Source organism: Capra hircus, chromosome 14, assembly GCF_001704415.2.
Source record: "Capra hircus breed San Clemente chromosome 14, ASM170441v1, whole genome shotgun sequence".
NCBI classification, from domain to species: domain Eukaryota; kingdom Metazoa; phylum Chordata; class Mammalia; order Artiodactyla; family Bovidae; genus Capra; species Capra hircus.
In genome coordinates this window covers 34,481,058-34,500,167 of record NC_030821.1, presented here as the reverse complement: position 1 = coordinate 34,500,167, position 19,110 = coordinate 34,481,058, and the positions used below count along the sequence as shown (strand labels likewise).

At 40.6% G+C, this 19,110-nt stretch overlaps 1 protein-coding gene across 1 annotated transcript in view; it reads left to right on the top strand.

The window, feature by feature from the left end:
* EIF3H (eukaryotic translation initiation factor 3 subunit H) overlaps positions 10,616–19,110 on the top strand; it is a 99,241-nt gene continuing 90,746 nt past the window's right edge. Inside the window, exon 1 of the mRNA XM_018058369.1 lies at positions 10,616–10,787. Coding sequence (XP_017913858.1) covers positions 10,656–10,787 — 132 coding nt within the window. The 5' untranslated portion in view covers positions 10,616–10,655. The remainder of the gene's footprint in view (positions 10,788–19,110) is intronic.

Here is a 19,110-nt window from a genome sequence, read left to right as displayed (position 1 = left end):
TTAGCTGCTTGGGCAAGAAACATCAAGGAAATATTTGTGTCACCCAGCTGTCAATTAAAGGAAGCAAGCAAAATTTCTGTCTGTTGGCCTATCTAGTACCATGGCCTCTTCCTGAAATAATGAAGGAGAAACTGTGTCTTAGAAAAAAAATCACAAGGGATTGCTCTTTGTCAAGGATATTTCTAAACCAGACAGTGATTAGCAAATAATTTACCATTGATTATCAGATGGCTGTTGTCAGGTGGCTGTAAAATTAGACTAGCAAATTTGCTTGCTAAATAATTTATTTGAATGAAATTATACAGAGAAAAAAATACTGCCATCTGAGGTAAGTTAAAAGGAATTAAATATTTCACAATAGATCTGAATAATGCTCTCCACTGGAGTTTCACTATCAAAGTGTTCAGTGGTATTAATTAAAGTAGTAAAAATACACATTGGGAGAGAAAAGCAAAAAGTTGAAAAGTGGTAGCAATGTGCAAAATGTTTTACTTTGATATATGCATAATAAATAAACCATCATTTGAAATTTAATGAAATCATAACTGAAACTGCCAGAGAAGTTCATGCTGTATGGGGTCATTTTTTTTTAACCTATCAAAGCAGTTTTAGAAGATTAATGAATCCTTATAAAATTACTCTAGGTAAGCAAATATTATTACTATTACCTAAAGGAGTTTAATAATTGAGAATTATGTCAAATATGGCATTAAAGGATTTTCTAAAAACAGTATTGATTTATATTAAACAAAATTTTGAAGACAACCCTTTCACTCATGGTTTAGTATATATTTTTAAGCAGCAGGGAGACTTCAGGGCAGAAACTGAATTTCTAGTGGCAAGAAATTAAACAGGTTTTCAATAATTCAGTAGAATATTATTTCAAAGTCTTGTATTTATAACTGAATTACACCAACACAAGGTATTAATTACATGATATTATACCAAATAAAAGTCACTCTTAGAATCTGTGCTAATGTTTTCAATGGGACTCATTTTCTTTTAATATTAGTTGGTAGGTCATACATCAAAATACTGGGATGAGAAGATCAAATATCATTTAAAAAACTATTATTATTTTAACAAACATATAGAAAATACCTACATGCTGATTCATAGGTAATATAATTCATAGTATTATTTTCTTTCCATTGGCTCTCTCCTTACCCTCTCTATTGTGACTTTTCATAATACTGAACAAACAAATCATTTGGTTCTTCAAAGTATAACCTCCCTTAGTCTCATTCCACGTAAGTATACAGAAAAAGGCATATGATTTAAATTGATCTCAGATTAAAGAGAAAGACTTTCCCCCATAGTTGGGGAATAGGTTTTCTTTTTCTTACAAGAATTATAAAAATGAAGTGTATTGTGTTCTTTGATACTAGCAGCTATTTTGAGGTTATGGGGTAGCTAGCCAATTCGTGTTGTTCAGTCGCTAAGTTGTGTCTGACTCTTTGAGACCCCATGGACTGCAGCACGCCAGGCTTCTCTGTGCTCTACTATCTCCTGGAGTTTGCCCAAACTCATGTCCATTGAGTTGGTGATGTTATCCAAACAACTGACCCTCTGTCATCCCCTTCTCCTCTTGCCTTCAATCTTTCCTAGCATCAGGGTCTTTTCCAGTGAGTTGGCTCTTCCCATCAGGTGGCCAGAGTATTGGAGCTTCAGCCAGGGTGTGGACAGAACCAAAACATGACCGAAGACAGACAAGAGATTCATAAAAATGTAGAGCTGGAGTCTCCATGCTGGTTCATTTGCAGTGTGGATACCTCTAGACATTTAATTGTGTGACAGAATACATTTCCTCCTTTTTTAATTAATTTATTTTTTAATTGAAGGATAATTGCTTTACAGAATTTTGTTGCTTTCTGTCAAACATCAGCATGAACCAGCCATAGGTATACATATGTCCTTCTTGTTTAAAATAAACTGTTTTTTGTTTACTTATTTATTTTTAGTTGCTCATAACCCAAACTGATGGGCTATACTAACTGATGGACTCTTTGTTAAATCTAGACAACAAAATCTATTTTTAAAGGAAAAATAATATTACCTGTATAATGCTTTACCTTAAAGACATTTAGGATGTTCTGTATATGTTCTTGTTTTATCCCAGATACCATCGTGAAGAGGCTGGAATGCAGAAGTAAGTGTTGCTACTAGCTGCTTTCAAGTATCTCCCAAAGGCATCTTTTTCCATTCCAGTTAAATATTAAGCAAAGTGTTTAGCATTTTAAGCCAAATGATTTTCTTTGATCAAGCAAATATTTGTGAACTTCTTAAGAGTGTGTGAATTTAATTCACAACTTCAGTTTTGCCTCACTTGTATGTTGTTTCTTCTGGCTTTGCTTATGTCTGATTTTTGTTCCCCAGGCTTTGGTCAATTGTGATGGCACTATATGTTCTTTTAGAGGGGAGGAGATGAGCCAACTCTTGCCCTTCCCTCTCATTTTCAGAGTAGCGTGTTTCCGATCCCTTCCTTATAACTGAGTAGTGTTAAAGTAGACTTCCTACTTCTCTCTATATCCTCTTACTGATGACACCCTAACAATGGAGTTAGGGGTAAAAAGCAGAGACATTACTCTGTCAACAAAGGTCCGTCTAGAGGCTTTGGTTTTTCCAATAGTCATGTATGGGTGTGAGAGTTGGACTATAAAGAAAATTGGGCACCGAAGAATTGATATTTTTGAACTGTGGTGTTGGAGAAGACTCTTGAGAGTCCCTTGGACTGCAAGGAGATCCAACCAGTCCATCCTAAAGGAGATCAGTCCTGGGTGTTCATTGGAAGGACTGATGTTGAAGCTGAAACTCCAATACTTTGGCCACCTGATGCAAGGAGCTGACTCATTTGAAAGACCCTGATGTTGGGAAAGATTGAGGGCAGGAGGAGAAAGGGACGACAGAGGATGAGATGGTTAGACGGCATCTCCGACTCAATGGACATGGGTTTGGGTGGACTCCAGGAGTTGGTGATGGACAGGGGGGCCTGGTGTGCTGCGGTTCATGGGGCCGCAAAGAGTCGGACACGACTGAGCGACTGAACTGAACTGAACAGTGGAGTGACTAATCTGATGTTTGGGGAGAACTTGTAACCATCCTGTAACAGTATCTCCTTTTCAAGAGAAAAGGACATTTTTTTTTCTGTTCCTTTCCTAGAAAATAATCTACACAGATGAGATAAAAGCATACACCCTTACAGCCTTCCACTGAAATTTTTATTAAAAATGGTGGTTTCTTTGTTCCAAATGGTTACCAAAGAAGAACCATCCTTCACTTGTATGTCATGAGCATATAGTTGCTTCCCAGAGGGACAGTAAATAGAAAGGTCAGAGGACTTTCTACCCTCTTCCTTCATACTGAGGCTGGAACCGATGCTAAGTTAGGCAACCCTATAGAGGTTGGCTAAAAGCCGTTGCTCAACTCAGACTGTCAAGATGTCCAAAGGAACCTTGCCTTCCATAGAGAGCTGGAAAAAGCCAACAACTTAACAGGAATAAATTGACATTCAAAAAAAAAAAAAAAAAACAAAAACCCTTGGCTCATCCTAATACTGAGTAGGAATAAAGTGACATTTTAAGAAATTCTTTGGCTCATCTTTGGCGTCTATTTTATTGCATTGAAGGGTATTTAGGTGAGTCTTAGCCAACTGAGAGGAAACAGCTCTAATACTGTGAGTATTAGAAACAGCTCTAATGCTGGGTCTAAGGCACGGACTGGTCACAGTCTGACATTCACTGGGCTGTGTTTTCTGAGTGGGTTGAGTTACCATGCCACAAAAGCAGACCCAGTCAGACTGTTTATTTTTTCATTTTTTCACTCAGGTATGGCAGGCTCTCCTTTGCTTCCTGTCCCCATGTGGTAATCAACCGTGGACAGGGCCCACAGCTTGCTTTGGAAGGTCCTTGCCATCCTCTCTCTGTACCTCTGACTAAATCTGAAATATTTCCAGCAAATATAGAACTTTGCTGAAAATTTTAGTTCCTTGGATAGCGAGAATGAAGAACATACTGTTGGAAATATAGGGTAAATTTGTCTTTTCCAGTATATGAATATCTATAGTGAAGTTAATAACCACAACATCAAAACTGCCTTTTGGAGGGCTGCTAAAGTACAACTGAATGGCTGTGAGCAACCTTCTTTGGATGATCACATTTGTTTAGGGTTGTTCAATTTCTTATGCATGTTGCAGGCTTGTTTTAGGATTTTGAAGAGGAAGATTAGGTTATTGATTTGGGATGTATCATCTTTTATAATGTATACATTTAGTTATAAACTTTCCTCTCAGTACCGTTGTAACCGTGTGCCATGAATTTTGACATTTTACATTTTTTCATATTCATTCAGCTTCCTCTGAATAAATTCAGTGTGTTTTAAAAGTTCCCTTAAGACTTCCTCTTTGATCCATGCGTTATTAAAAGCATGTTGTATACAATATTATAAAGCAGTTATCTTTCAATTAGAAATAAATTTTAAAAGAAGCATTTTGTATATTTTTTCAAGTATTTGGAAAATTTTCAGTTACCTTTGTATTTTGACTTCTAGTTTGAATCCATTCTGCTTGATGAACATGCTCTGAATGATTTTTTGAATAATTTTAATTTCTTTAAATTTGTTGAGGTTGGTTCCTCACTCAGGATATGATTTCTGTGTTCCATGGGGTTCTGACAAGAATGTGTATTCTGTTGCTGTTGAGTGGAATGTTTTATAAATGTTGATTGGATCCTTTGATTGATGATGTTGCTGAATTCCTTTATATCCTTGCTGATTTCCTCTGTAGTTGTTCTATCAATTGTTAAGAAAGGAGAGTTGACATCTCTAACTATGACTGTGAATGTGTCTATTCTTTGAGCTCTATGAGTTTTTTCTCAACACAGTAAGTTCAGCTTTGTTGCTAGAACATACACATTTAGAATTGCTGTGTTTTTGGTGATTGACCATTTTATCATTATATATTTTCCTCCATCTTTGCTGATTATCTTAGCTCAGAATTCTCTTTGTCTGATATTAATACAGCCAGTTCTGCTTTCTTTTGATAACTGATATATTTTTCCATCATTTTACTGTCAATGTGCTTATATCATTATATGAGTTTCTTTTAGACAGCCTATTAGGTTGTTTTTATCAAAGCAATTTTTCTTATTTATATTTGGCTGCTCTGGGTCTTTATTGCTTTGCAAGGGCTTTCTCTAGTTGTGGCGATCGGAGGCTACTCTTCATTGTGGTGCATGGGCTTCTCATTGCAGTAGCTTCTTTTGTTGGGGAGCATGAGCTCTAGGGCCCGCTGGCTTCAGCAGTTGTGGTGCACGGGCTTAGTTGTCCTGAGGCATATGGTATCTACCTGGACCAGGGATTGAACCAGTAGCTCCTGCACTGGTAGGTGGACTCCATCCACCGTGCCACCAGGGAAGTCCCATTCTATCAGTGTTTTTATCCATTCTTCCAATTCAGTTCAGTTCAGTTGCTCAGTTGAGTCCAACTCTTTGCGACCCCATGAACTGCAGCATGCCAGGCCTCCCTGTCCATCACCAACTCCTGGAGTTTACCCAAACTCATGTCCATTGAGTTTGTAATGCCATCTAACAATCTCATCCTCTGTTGTTTCCTTCTCTTCCTGCCTTCAATCTTTTGCCAACATCAGGGTCTTTCTGTTCAAATAAGTCAGCTCTTTGCAGCAGGTGGCCAAAGTATTGGTGTTTCAGCTTCAACATCAGTCCTTCCAATGAACACCCAGGACTGATCTCCTTTAGGATGGACTGGTTGGATCTCCTTGCAGTCCAAAGGACTCTCAAGAGTCTTCCCCAACACCACAGTTCAAAAGCATCAATTCTTCGGCGCTCAGCTTTCTTTATAGTCCAGCTCTCACATCCATACATGACCACTGGAAAAACCATAGCATTGACTAGATGGACCTTTGTGGACAAAGTAATGTCTCTGCTTTTTAATATGCTGTCTAGGTTGGTCATTACTTTCCTTCTAAGGAGTAGGCACCTTTTAATTTCATGGCTGTAATCACCATCTGCAGTGATTTTGGAGCCCAAGAAAATAAAGTCAGCCACTGTTTCCCTATCTATTTGCCAAAGCAGAGATATTACTTTGCCAACAAAGGTTCTTCTAGTCAAGGCAATGGTTTTTCCAATGGTTATTATGGATGTGAGAGTTGGACTTGTGAAGAAAGCTGAGCACCGAAGAATTGATGCTTTTGAACTGTGGTGTTGGAGAAGACTCTTGAGAGCCCCTTGGACTGCAAGGAGATCCAACCAGTCTATCCTAAAAGAGATCAGTCCTGGGTGTTCATTGGAAAGACTGATGCTGAAGCTGAAACTCTAATACTCTGGCCACCTGATGCAAAGAGTTGACTCATTGGAAAAGACTTTGATGCTGGGAGGGATTGAGGGCAGGAGGAGAAGGGGATGACAGAGGATGAGATGGCTGGATGGCATCACTGACTTGATGGATACAAGTTTGAGTGAAGTCCAGGAGTTGATGATGGACAGGAAGGCCTGGTGTGCTGTGATTCATGGGGTCGAAAAGAGTCGGAGATGACTCAGCGACTGAACTGAACTGAACTGAACTGATGGGACTGGATGCTATGATCTTAGTTTTCTGAATGTTGAGCTTTAAGCCAACTTTTTCACTCTCCTCTTTCACTTCCATCAAGAAGCTTTTAAGTTCTTCTTCACTTTCTGCCATAAGGGTGGTGTCATCTGCATACCGAGGCTATTGATATTTCTCTTGGCAATCTTGATTCCAGCTTGTGCTTCATCCAGCCCAGCATTTCTCTTGATGTACTCTGCATATAAATTAAATAAGCAGGGTGACAATATACAGCCTTGACGTTTTCCTTTTCCTATTTGGAACCAGTCTGTTGTTCCATGTCCAGTTCTAACTGTTGCTTCCTGACCTGCATATAGGTTTCTCAAGAGGCAGGTCAGGTGGTCTGGTATTCTCATCTCTTTCAGAATTTTCCACAGTTTATTGTGATCCACACAGTCAAAGGCTTTGGCATAGTCAATAAAGCAAAAATAGATGTTTTTTTGGAACTCTCTTGTTTTTTCGATGATCCAGTGAATGTTGGCAGTTTGATCTCTGGTTCCTCTGCCTTTTCTAAAACCAGCCTGAAATTCTTCCAATGGTTGTATTTTAATACAGAACATTTATATTAATCTAATTACCGATATGTTTAGGCTTAAGACTACTATTTCATTTAAAAAACAATTTGTTTATTAATTTTTGGTTGTGCTGAGTCTTCACTACTGCCTGGGCTTTCTATAGTTGCAGCGAGCAGAGGCTCCTCTCTAGTTGCCCTTTGAGGGCTTCTCATTGCGGTGGGTTCCCTTATCACGGAGCATGGGCTCTCGGGCACCTGGGCTTCAGTAGTTTCAACTCCCGGGCTCCAGAGCACAGGTTCAATAGTTGTGGCACACAGGCTTAGTTGTCCTGCAGCATGTGGGGTCTTCCTGGATCAGGGATGGAGCCAGCGTCCCTTGCATTGCAAGGTGGACTCTTAACCACTGGACCACCCAGGAAGCCCTTGAATATATTTTTAACATGGAGTTTACAGAAGCTTCCAATGAATCACTGGTTGAGTGTGAAGGATACAGAGGAGTCAACGATGCCCCAAAAGCTTTGTTCTTAAGAAAAGAACTGCCATCTAATGACTGGGGAAGATTGAGGAAAAACATTTTTTTCAAGAGGGGGAGGTATTTGGAGCTCAATTTTTGAAAGGTTAAGTTGGAGCAGGTGCTTGTGGGACATTTAAGTGAAGAGGTTGAATAGACAGACATGCCATTGTGGAGTTCAGTGGAGAGGTCTGGGTAAATATAAATTCAGGAATCATCGGCATTGCAGGAGGAGAATTGAGATACAGAGTAAAGATAAGGGAATGAAGATGTACAAGGGCTGAACATGCTCCTGTTCTTAAATTTAAAAATTTAATTAAAATTAGGCATTCAAGTGAAGGACATGTCATTCCTTCTGAAACCGTTAGGCGTCAGGGCTCCAGAAGAGCTCCAGTCTCACAGTCCTTTATGTCTCAACGCAGAAAGGAATTTATCAAGAAGCAATGTGATATATAAGAGGTGATTTATTTGAATAGGATGCTTGTAAGTTTCACAAGCATGCAGGCAAATGTTGCACTGCCCTGACTGCTCAGTGGGTTACATTTTTATAATCAGAGGAAGAAAGAGGAGGAGAATATCTTTGTTTTTCTTGAGTAGGCTTCATGTTTCGATATCAGTTCCTCCCCCGGTAGGGCAGGGAAGTTTATTTGTCCTTCCCCATACGGTCAAGCCAGGACTATCATAGCACTTTGGAAACATATTTTCAGGTTTCAGTACAATGGTGACTTTCATTTTAAGAAGTCATCTTCCCATAAATGATTTTGTGTGTGTGTGTGTGCAGATCCTGTTTTGGAAATCATTAACTTGATAGCACTGGGCAGATTGTAGTTATTTTCTACAATTGTTTTATTATTTGGGCGAAATGGCACAAAGAACATGTCTTCGGGGCCAAAGAGCATGTTTTGGGGGTTATTAATTCCCTTAGCTTACTGGGCAGGATGCAGGTCTCATGGCACCACTGTTTTATTGTTTTGGGGCATGTCTCCTGTTTTTGTTGCATGGCTTCGTTGCCATCAGGTTAGCTTGTTTTTATCGTTAAGCAAGCCAATCTGACTTTGATGCTAAGTGACTTGCTTTGCTTTATGATTCAAGTAGGCCCACATTGTTTCAGAAGTTTCCCATTATTTTCTTGAGCAATCATTAGTCTTACTGTGGTCTCCCAAATCCCCCTAAAGTTCCCTCTCTATCTACAACTCCTTAATGGGGTTTCTAAGCTAACTATTTGATCATCTTATTGGGCTTCCCTGGTAGGTCAGCTGGTAAAGAATCCACGTGAGATGTAGGAGACCCCAGTTCAATTCCTGGGTTCGGAAGATCTGCTGAAGAAGGGATAGGTTACCCACTCTAGTATTCTTGGGCTTCCCTGGTGACTTAACTGGTAGAGAATCCCCCTGCAGTGTGTAAGACCTGGGTTCGATCCCTGGGTTGGGGAGATCCCCTGGAGAAGGGAAAGGCTACCTACTCCAGTATCCTGGTCTGGAGAATTCCATGAACTATCTACTCCATGGGTTCACAAACAGTTGGACATGTCTGAGCGACTTTCACTTTCACATTCTGTCCCTGAGCTTCCCATGTGGCGCTAGCTATAAAGAACCTGCCTGCCAATGCAGGAGATATAAGAGATGTGGGTTGGATCCCTGGGTTAGGAAGATCCCCTGGAGGAGGGCATGGCAACCCACTCCAGTATTGCTACCTGGAGAATCTCATGGACAGAGGAGCCTGAGGCTACAGCCCACAAGGTTGCAGAGTTCAATAGGACTAAAGCAATTTAGAACACATGCACACATTCTGTCCCTATCACTTCTAGGTCATTTCCAGTTAGGGTTAGATTACAAGAACCCAGTGATAGGGACAGAATGACAGGATAAAATAGGTGACTAATTAGTTAATCCCACAAGGGATTTTCTATAAGTAGAAAACATGGGAGACCCCTGTAAGTTAATGATTACTTGAGAAAGCAGGTTTGCCTCACCACAAAACCAAGCAGGGTTGCTTAGCAACAAAACCGTGCAAGAGAAGCAAGGGACACACCAACAAACAATAAAACAATGGTAGCAAAAGACCCACATCCTGCCCGGTGATCCCTCCGAAATGCTCTCTGCATGCGTAAAAAACAGTAATTTGTGGACCTAGCTTGACCACACGGGGACAAGAAAACTCCCCTGCTCAGTCTGGAGGAGCTAATGATGAAAACATGATGTCTACTCAAGAAAGACAAAGGAGGTCTTCTCCTCTTTCCCCCTTTTCCTTTGATTATAAAGCTGTAGCCAACTAGTTCTTGGGGCATGGCATTTCTTGCCCACCTGCTTGTAAGTCTCACAAGCGTTCTATTCTAATGAATCACTGTTTATCTACCGCTTTGCTCTTGTTGAATTCTTCTGTGCACTGAGACATAAAGGACTATAGCACTGGAGCTCTTCAGAGTCCCCCTGAAATGACACCAATCAGTTTCACATGTAGTGTGATTAACATACATGACTGGAAAATCTTAGATATTGCCAAGGACAAAAATTGGAAAGAAATAAAAAAAAAAAAACCCTTCAATATAAGCTCGCCATTAATGAACAGAATGATGTTTGACAAATCATGTCTCAATTGCCAAATATGCTACTGAAGTAAGTACAGCTCTTCATATTTTGTCACATTGGGACTACCGATTAATTTAAAAAATTAGAAGTGAAAGCATTTTATACGAATGACGCGCTACATAAATGCTAGCTATAAAGCAATTCACTACCTAGTGCATATCGGTTAAACATAAAGGGAAAAACACTTTCAAAAATTTCTTTTTGCCTTTCTTAAAGCTTTCTATACGAAAGAAGCACCCCGCCCCCCCCCCCCCAAGCACAATGCACATGCGCAAGGCGTTTCCCTGCCGAAGGAACGCTGGAAAAGAGAAGGGAGGCGGAGCCTCCCCCGCCGGCCTTTCCTAACAGCTCCGCCCATCGAACGCCAGACTGCGCCTGACGTCAAGTGAAACTTTACTTCCGCTTCCGGCAACTCAGGTTTCTCTTTCCCTGTCCGGCTGGAAAGATGGCGTCCCGCAAGGAAGGCACCGGCTCATCGGCCACCTCTTCCAGCTCTACCACCGGCGCTGCAGGCAAAGGCAAAGGCAAAGGAGGATCCGGAGATTCAGCCGTGAAGCAAGTGCAGATAGATGGCTTGGTGAGTGGGGTTGCTTTTTTCCCAGCCCACGTGGGGAGCTCAGTTCCCAGCCGGGTCTTGCCAGGCGTGCTTTCCGGCAGTCTCCCCTCTGGGCTTGCTGAAGCTGGGCCAAGGTTTTCCCGTAAAACCTTCTTCCTTTATCTTCACTTTATGTTCGGAAGACGCGGCTACCTTCTCTGCCGTCTCATCAGGGAATTGAGGACTCAGAAAGTGGACCTGGGCTCGGGTGTGTGTGTGTGACAGATTCTTGGGGGGCTTGTTTTGAGATGCTTGGGACAGGGTTTTTGGAGAATGACTATTGTGGGAGGCAAGTAGGTGACGGAGGTGTCGAGAAGGATATAGGGCTTTTGGAAGGGGAGAGTAAACTTTGTTTCCCTGTTGGGATCTGACATCTGTAACTTTCCAAGTGGAGATTAGTTTGTAGCCACTTTTGAGCCTGTGGTTCAGCGGTTACGTGAAACCGCATTATTGGAATAAATACCTTATGTTGACTTCTTTCCCTCTCTGTGAATGTTGGAGTGCCTTGGGATTTGGGTTTAGGCGTCCTTCCACCTGGTCTCTGCTTCACAAAGCAGATGAAAGCGTAGCTCTGCTGTCAGACGGCTTGGCTTGAAATCCAGCGCTAAAATGAGCTGAATGACGTCGGGCATATTGGTAATCTCTTTGTGCTTGGTATGTTAAATGGTAAGAGGTGTTAACATGTACTTTTAGCTGCTGTTGTTACATTTGCAAAAGTTATAGTAGTAGACTTTCTTTAAGGCCGTCTTTTCAAGACTTTAAATATTATGTGTATTCTGATAACTCGTAGGTTTATGTTTCTTGTCAGGCGTCGTTCTTGAATGCCACTCTTATGCATCTTGCTTGTCACTGTTAGGATATCTCATAGGAACTTCAAACTTAATGTGTCCAAAATAAAATTTTTGACCCTTGCCCTGCTTCTCTCCCATCCATCGATCTTACCTCACTCTTTCTTATCATAGTAAATAGAACTGCTATTTACCTGTTTGAAAAGTCAAAACCTGAGCATTAATGTATGCTTGTTCTTATTTTACTCTTGGCGTCCAGCCTCTGAGCAAATTCTGTTGGTTCTACGTCCAAAATACATCAGATTTCCTTTGCTTTTCTTCTAGATTCCACTGACCACATTCACTTAAAATAAAATGTAGAATTCTTACTCAGTCTTCAAGGCCCTGCTATTATTGTCTCTTTCTTCAGACTCACCTCATACTTTCTCCTAGGCCTCAGTCACAGCTTTCAGTGTTTTATTTTCTCAGCCTGAAATACTGTCTGAAATATATCTTCCTACTCCGTGGCTTTTTTTGAGCCTCTAAGGTATTGGCTTAAGTGTCAGCATCTCAAGAGAGGCCTTGCCTAACTACCGTGTAAAACATAGCTTCCTTCCCGTTACTCTCCCTTACATCACCTTCATTTCCTTCATAGCATTTTCCACTACTTGCAGTTGTCTGGTTTGTTTTCTTGTTTTTCTCTCCCAGTAGAATGCAAACTACTGAGGGCAGACAGGTATTATGACTTTTCATCTGTTACATTCCAAAACTGAATCAGTTAATTGAGATAGGATAAATTGACGAAGTATTTTAGTTTCCTTTTGTAGTACTTCCATTTCACGTTCTGATACCTTTTTCTGTAGATTATTTTCATAGCATCTTGAATTGTTCTCTTAGCCTGCTTCAGTCCATCCTTCATACTTTTATTAAAACATGCACTTTAATGTGAAAGTTCAGACATGGTTAACTTCTCTCTTGAAATGTTTTTAGTGCCTTTGCAATGAGTTCAAGGCTGACCAAGATGTCCTTGGCATTTGTGTTCAGGTTAACTTGCCACTGTTTCCATGCTTCGTAGGAATGGCTCATTCCAGCCACACAGGACTGATTTGCTTAGTCTGATGTTTAATCACATTTGTTTCTGGCACCTTGGTGATAGCCGGGGCCAGATTTCCTTTTCTTCTTGAGCCTCTCTTTTCGAACCTTTAGTTTTGTTTCATCAATCTTTAATTTTACCTTTCTCTTAACACATGGTGATTGTCAGACTTTTCCATATTAAAATGTCCAACCCTGTCTCTTTTTACTTGGCACTTGGCGTTCATTCTTGGGCTTCCCTGATAGGTCAGTTGATAAAGAATCCACTGCAATTCAGGAGACCCTGGTTCAATTCCTGGGTTGCGAAGATCCGCTGGAGAACAGATAGGCTACCCACTCCAGTATTTTTGGGCTTCCATTGTGGCTTAGCGGGTAAAGAATCTTCCTGCAATGTAGAAGACCTGGGTTCGATCCCTTGGTTGGGGAGATTGCCTGGAGAAGGGAAAGTATGCCCACTCCAGTATTCTGGCTTGGAGAATTCCATAGTCCATCAGGTTGCAAAGAGTTGGACACGACTGAACGACTTTCATTTGTGTTGGTTCTTAGTCCCCACTTCTTTCCTTTGATGTCAGTGGTTAAACAATTCATCTGTATTTGTGGTCTTCCATTCCTTCTTCAACTCAGTGCTACTAGAATCTGCCATCACCAGTTTCTTGATTTAGTTTTTAAAAAGATGATTGATAACATTAGCAAAGAACTGTAAAACAACAGGATATACGTGTAAAATAATGTCTTTAATACATAATTTAAGTAACCACAGAATAAATATCCATTTACCTGCCTTTTAACTTGAGAAATAGAATTTTTAGTCTCTTTGAAGTCCTTTCCATTTCATCCTTTTCTCCCATCCCTTTTTTGTACCTGTAATCACTCTTGTGAGCTTTGTTTCAATAATTTCTTGGTTTTCTTTATAGCTGTACCACACAGAGTATTCCCAAACGATTTGTTTACTTTGGCGTGTTTATATTAATAAAAAGTAGGAAGTGTTAGTTAAATCATAGTGCATGTTCACCTGTGTCTTGAATCACATATATATGTATCTCATACCATGATCTTGAGATTATTCTGTTCTAGAGTGAGGAGCTCTAATTCATTCATTATCATTACTACTTAGCATTTCATTGCATGAGTAGAACATAATTTTCCTCTTCTACATGTTAATGGACAGTGAGATGACTTGCTTTCCTTGTGTGAAATGGTATCTCTTAATGAGGTTAACTGTCCATTCCAGTAGACTTGACAGCCAGTTTTTTATTGTATGTTGTGCAGTCGGTACTCAGTATATCCTTATAGAATGGATGAGTGAATTGTCATTGTAGTCAGGTGATCTCCTAATTCCTAGGTAAGATCAAGCTAATTCTTCCTATTGGACTTTTCACGTAAAAACCCTCTTTGATCCCCCTAAACCAGTCTGAATCTTAACCTTTCTTATGTATATTACACTTTTTATGCTCCAGGTCTGGTCCAAGGACCAGCAAGACAAGCAGAATTGGCCTTGCCTGGTAGCTTGTTAGAAAGACAGAAACACTGTATCTCAGAATTTCTCTTGATCTGTTGTTTCAGGTGATTTATAACATTTTAATGTTTGAGCAGTGCTGCTCTAGGCCACATCAATCTCTTCTTTTCTCTGAACTTTTTATTTTTATGGTGACAACTGTGTTACTCATCTTGGCATGTGATCATATGCTGTTAATGAATGGTCTACGTATATTAAGGAGAGTCAGGAAGAGTACTAGTTCAGCTTTCGTGTCCAACTCTTTGCGACCCCGTGGACTACATGGAGCACGTCAGGATTCCCTGTCCATCACCAACTCCCAGAGTCCACCCAAATCCATGTCCATTGAGTTGGTGATGCCATCCAACCATCTTAACCTCTGTTGTCCCCTTCTCCTCCTGCCTTCAGTCTTTCCCAGCATCAGGGTCTTTTCCTGTGAGTCAGTTCTTCACATCAGGTGGCCAAAGTATTGGAGTTTCAGCTTCAGCATCAGTCCTTGTAATGAATATTCAGAACTGATTTCCTTTATGTACTGGTTCGATCTCCTTGTAGTCAAAGGGACTCTCAAGAGTCTTCTCCAACACTGTTGTTCAAAAGCATCAATTCTTCAGTGCTCAGCTTTCTTTATAATTCAATGCTTGCATCCATACATGACTACTGGAAAAACCACAGCTTTGACTAGACTAACCTTTGTTGTCAATGTAACGTCTCTGCTTGTTAATATGCTGTCTAGGTGGGTCATAGCTTTTCTTCCAAGCGTCTTTTAATTTCATGGCTGCAATCACCATTTTGGAGCCCCCCCAAAATAAAGTCTGTCATTGTTTCCGCTTTCCCCATCTATTTGCCATGAAGTGATTGGACCAGATGCCAAGATTTTAGTTTTCTGAATGTTGAATTTTAAGCCAACTTTTTCACTCTCCTCTTTCACGTTCATCAAGAGGCACTTTAGTTCTTCTTCACTTTCTTTCTTTTTTTTTTTTTTTTAAATTGACATGAATCCGCCACGGGTGTACATGAGTTCCCAATCCTGAACCCCCTCCCACCACCCTCCCCATATCATCTCTCTGGGTCATCCCAGTGCACTAGCCCCAAGCATCCTGTATCCTGTATTGAACCTAGACTGGCAATTCATTTCTTACATGATAGTATACATGTTTCAATGCCATTCTCCCAAATCATCCCACCCTCTCCCTCTCCCACAGAATCCAAAAGTCTGTTCTATACATTTGTATCTCTCCATATGGGTGGTGTCATCTGCATACTGAGGTTATTGATATTTCTCCCGGCAGTCCTGATTCCAGTTTGTACTTCATCCTGCCCAGCATTTTGTGTGATGTACTCTGCATCTAAGTTAGATAAGCAGGGTGCCAATATGCAGCCTTGACGTACTCCTTTCCCAATTTGGAACCAGTCGGTTCTTCCATGTTGTTCCATGTTGCTTCTTAACCTGCATACAGATTTCTCAAGAGGCAGGTTAGGTGGTCTGGTATTCCCATCTCTTTAAGAATTTCCCACAGTTTGTTGTGATCCACACAGTCAAAGGCTTTGGCATAGTCAATAAAGCAGAAATAAATGTTTTTCTGGAACTCTCTTGCTTTTTCGATGATCCAGTGGATGTTGGCAATTACATCTCTGATTCCTTTGCCTTTTGTAAATCCAGCTTGAACATCTGAAAGTTCTTGGTTCGTGTACTGTTGAAGCTTGGCTTGGAGAATTTTGAGCATTACTTTGCTTGTGTAAGAGATGAGTACAGTTGTGTGGTTGTTTGAACTTTCTTTGGTATTGCTTTTCTTTGGGATTGGAATGAAAACTGACCTTTTCCAGTCCTGTGGCCACTGCTGAGTTTTCCAAATTTGCTGGCATATTGAGTGCAGCACTTTCACAGCATCATCTTTTACGATTTGAAATTGCTCAACTGGAATTCCATCACCTCCACTAGCTTTGTTCATAGTGATGCTTTCTAAGGCCCACTTGGCTTCGCATTCCAGGATGTCTGGCTCTAGGTGAGTGATCACACCATCGTGTTTACCTGGGTTGTGAAGATCTTTTTTGTACAGTTCTTCTGTGTATTCTTGCCTCTTCCTCTTAATATCTTCTGTTTCTGTTAGGTCCATACCATTTCTGTCCTTTATTGTTCTCATCTTTGCATGAAATGTTCCCTTGGTATCTCTAATTTTCTTGAAGAGATCTCTAGTTTTTCACATTCTATTGTTTTCCTCTGTTTCTTTTCACTGACCATCGAGGAAGGCTTTCTTACCTCTCTTTGTTATTCTTTGGAACTCTGCATTCAAATGGGTATGTCTTTCCTTTGCCTTTAGCTTCTCTTTACTCAGCTATTTGTAAGGCCTCGTGAGACAACCATTTTGCCTTTTTGCAGTCCTTTTCCATGGGGGTGGTCTTGATCCCTGCCTCCTGTACAGTGTTATGAACCTCCATCCATAGTTCTTCGTGCACTCTATCAGATCTAATCCCTTGAATCTATTTGTCATTCCCACTGTATAATGGTAAGGGATTTTATGTAGGTCATATCTGAATGGTCTAGCGGTTTTCCCTACTTTCTTCAATTTAAGTCTGAATTTGGCAATAAGGAGTTCATGATCTGAGCCACAGTCAGCTCCTGGTCTTGTTTTTGCTGACTGTATAGAGCTTCTCCCTCTGGCTGCAAAGAATATAGTCAATCTTGTTTTTGGTATCTACCATCTGGTGATGTCCATGTGTAGAGTCTTCTCTTGTGTTGTTGGAAGAGTGTTTGCTATGACCAGTGCATTCTCTTTGCAAAACTCAGTTAACCTTTGACCTGCTTCATTCTGTACTCCAAGGCCAAATTTGCCCATTACTCCAGGTGTTTCTTGACTTCCTACTTTTGCATTCCAGTCCCCTATAATGAAAAGGACACCTTTTTTGGGTGTTAGTTCTAAAAGGTCTTGTAGGTCTTCATAGAACCGTTCAACTTCAGCTTCTTCAGTATTACTGGTCAGGGCATAGACTTCGATCACTGTGATATTGAATGGTTTGCCTTGGAAATGAACAGAGAGCATTCTGTTGTTTTTGAGGTTGCATCCAAGTACTGCATTTTGGACTCTTCTTTTGACTGTGATGGCTACTCCATTTCTTCTAAGGGATTCTGGCCCACAGTAGTAGATATAATGGTCATCTGAGTTGAATTCACCCATTCCAGTCCATTTTAGTTCACTGATTCCTAAAATGTCAACATTCACTCTTGCCATCTCCTGTTTGACCACTTCCAATTTGCCTTGATTCATGGACCTAACATTCCAGGTTCCGGTGCAATATTGCTCTTTACGGCGTCGGATCTTGCTTCTATCACCAGTCACATCCACAACTAGGTGTTGATTTTGCTTTGGCTCCGTCTCTTCTCTCTTTCTGGAGTTATTTCTCCACTGATCTCCAGCAGCATATTGGGCACCTACCGTCTTGGGGAGTTCCTCTTTCAGTACTAGCAGGTATCCCTAAGTGAAGTTACCTGCCTCATGTAGGCAAACCTAAGTGCATCTGACTTTTTCATCTCAGGTTGCTTTCAAGACTTGGATGATCTGCAGACATCCTGGCCATAGTTTCTTGCCCTTGAGGTCAGAGAGCTTGTGAAATCCATTGCCTTTTTAAAAGGTTGCTTCTCTGTCTTGGCTGTTGTCAGTAGTGCTGCAGTGGATTTTTTTTTTTTTTTGGAGTATAGTTGCTTTACACCACTGTGTCAGTTTCTCCTGTATTGCATAGAATCAGCCATATGTATACATACACGTGTCCCCTCTTTTTTAGATTTCTTTTCCATTTAGGTCATCATGGAGCCCTAGTAGAGTTCCCTGTGCTATTCAGTGGATTCTCATTGGCTGTCTCTTTTATATATTCTAGTGTATATATGGGCTTCTCAGGTGGTGCTAGTGGTTAAGAATCCCACCTCAGTCTCTGGGTTGGGAAGATCCCCTGGAATAGGAAATGGCATGCCACTGCAGTATTCTTGGCTGGAAAACTCCTTGGTGCAGAGCACCCTGGTGGGCTGTAGCCCGTGGGATTGTAAAGAGTTGGACATAACTGAGGAACTAAACACAAAGCGCAAGTGTATATATGTCAGTCCTGATCTCCCAATTCATCCCACCCCCTCTTCTCCTTTGTTATTAATAAGTTTTTTCTCTACATCTGTATGTCTGTGTCTGCTTTGCAACTAAGATCATCTATACTACTTTTCTAGGTCCCACATATATGTGTTAATATATAATATTTGTTTTTTTCTCTCTGACTCTGCTCGTATGACAGTCTCTAGGTTCATCTGCTTCTTGGCAAGTGACCCAGTTTCGTTTCTTTTTATCACTGACATTCCACTGCATTTATGTGCCGCATTTTCTTTATCCATTCCTCTTGATGGATGTTTAGGTTGCTTCTGTGTCCTGACTGTTGTAAACAGTGCTGCAATAGACAGTGGGGTGCTTGTATTTTTTTTTTTAATAATTTTTTAAAAATTAGTTTTAATTGTAGGATAATTGCTTTAAGTGTTGTATTGGTTTTTGCCATACAACACTGTGAATCAGCCAGAAGTATACATACGTCCTCTCCCTCTTGAACCTCTCTCCCAGCACCTACCAGCCCCCAGCCATCTGACCCCCTAGGTTGTCACAGAGCATCAGGTTGAACTTACTGTGTTACACAGCAGTTTTTTCCAGTAGCTATTTGTTTTACATATTGTAATATGAAGCATTCTGTATAACAGACTTTAGGTTCATCCACCTCAGTTCAGCTGAGTCACATCCATTCCTTTTTATGGCTGAGTAATATTTCATTGTATATATCTACCATAGCATCTTTATCCATCTGTCAGTGGACAGCTATGTTGCATTTGTCCTGGTTGTTGGAAATAGTGCTGCAGTGAACGTTGGGGTTTATGTGTCGTCTTCTTAAATGTCTGTTCTGAATTATTATTTTCTCTGGGTATAATATG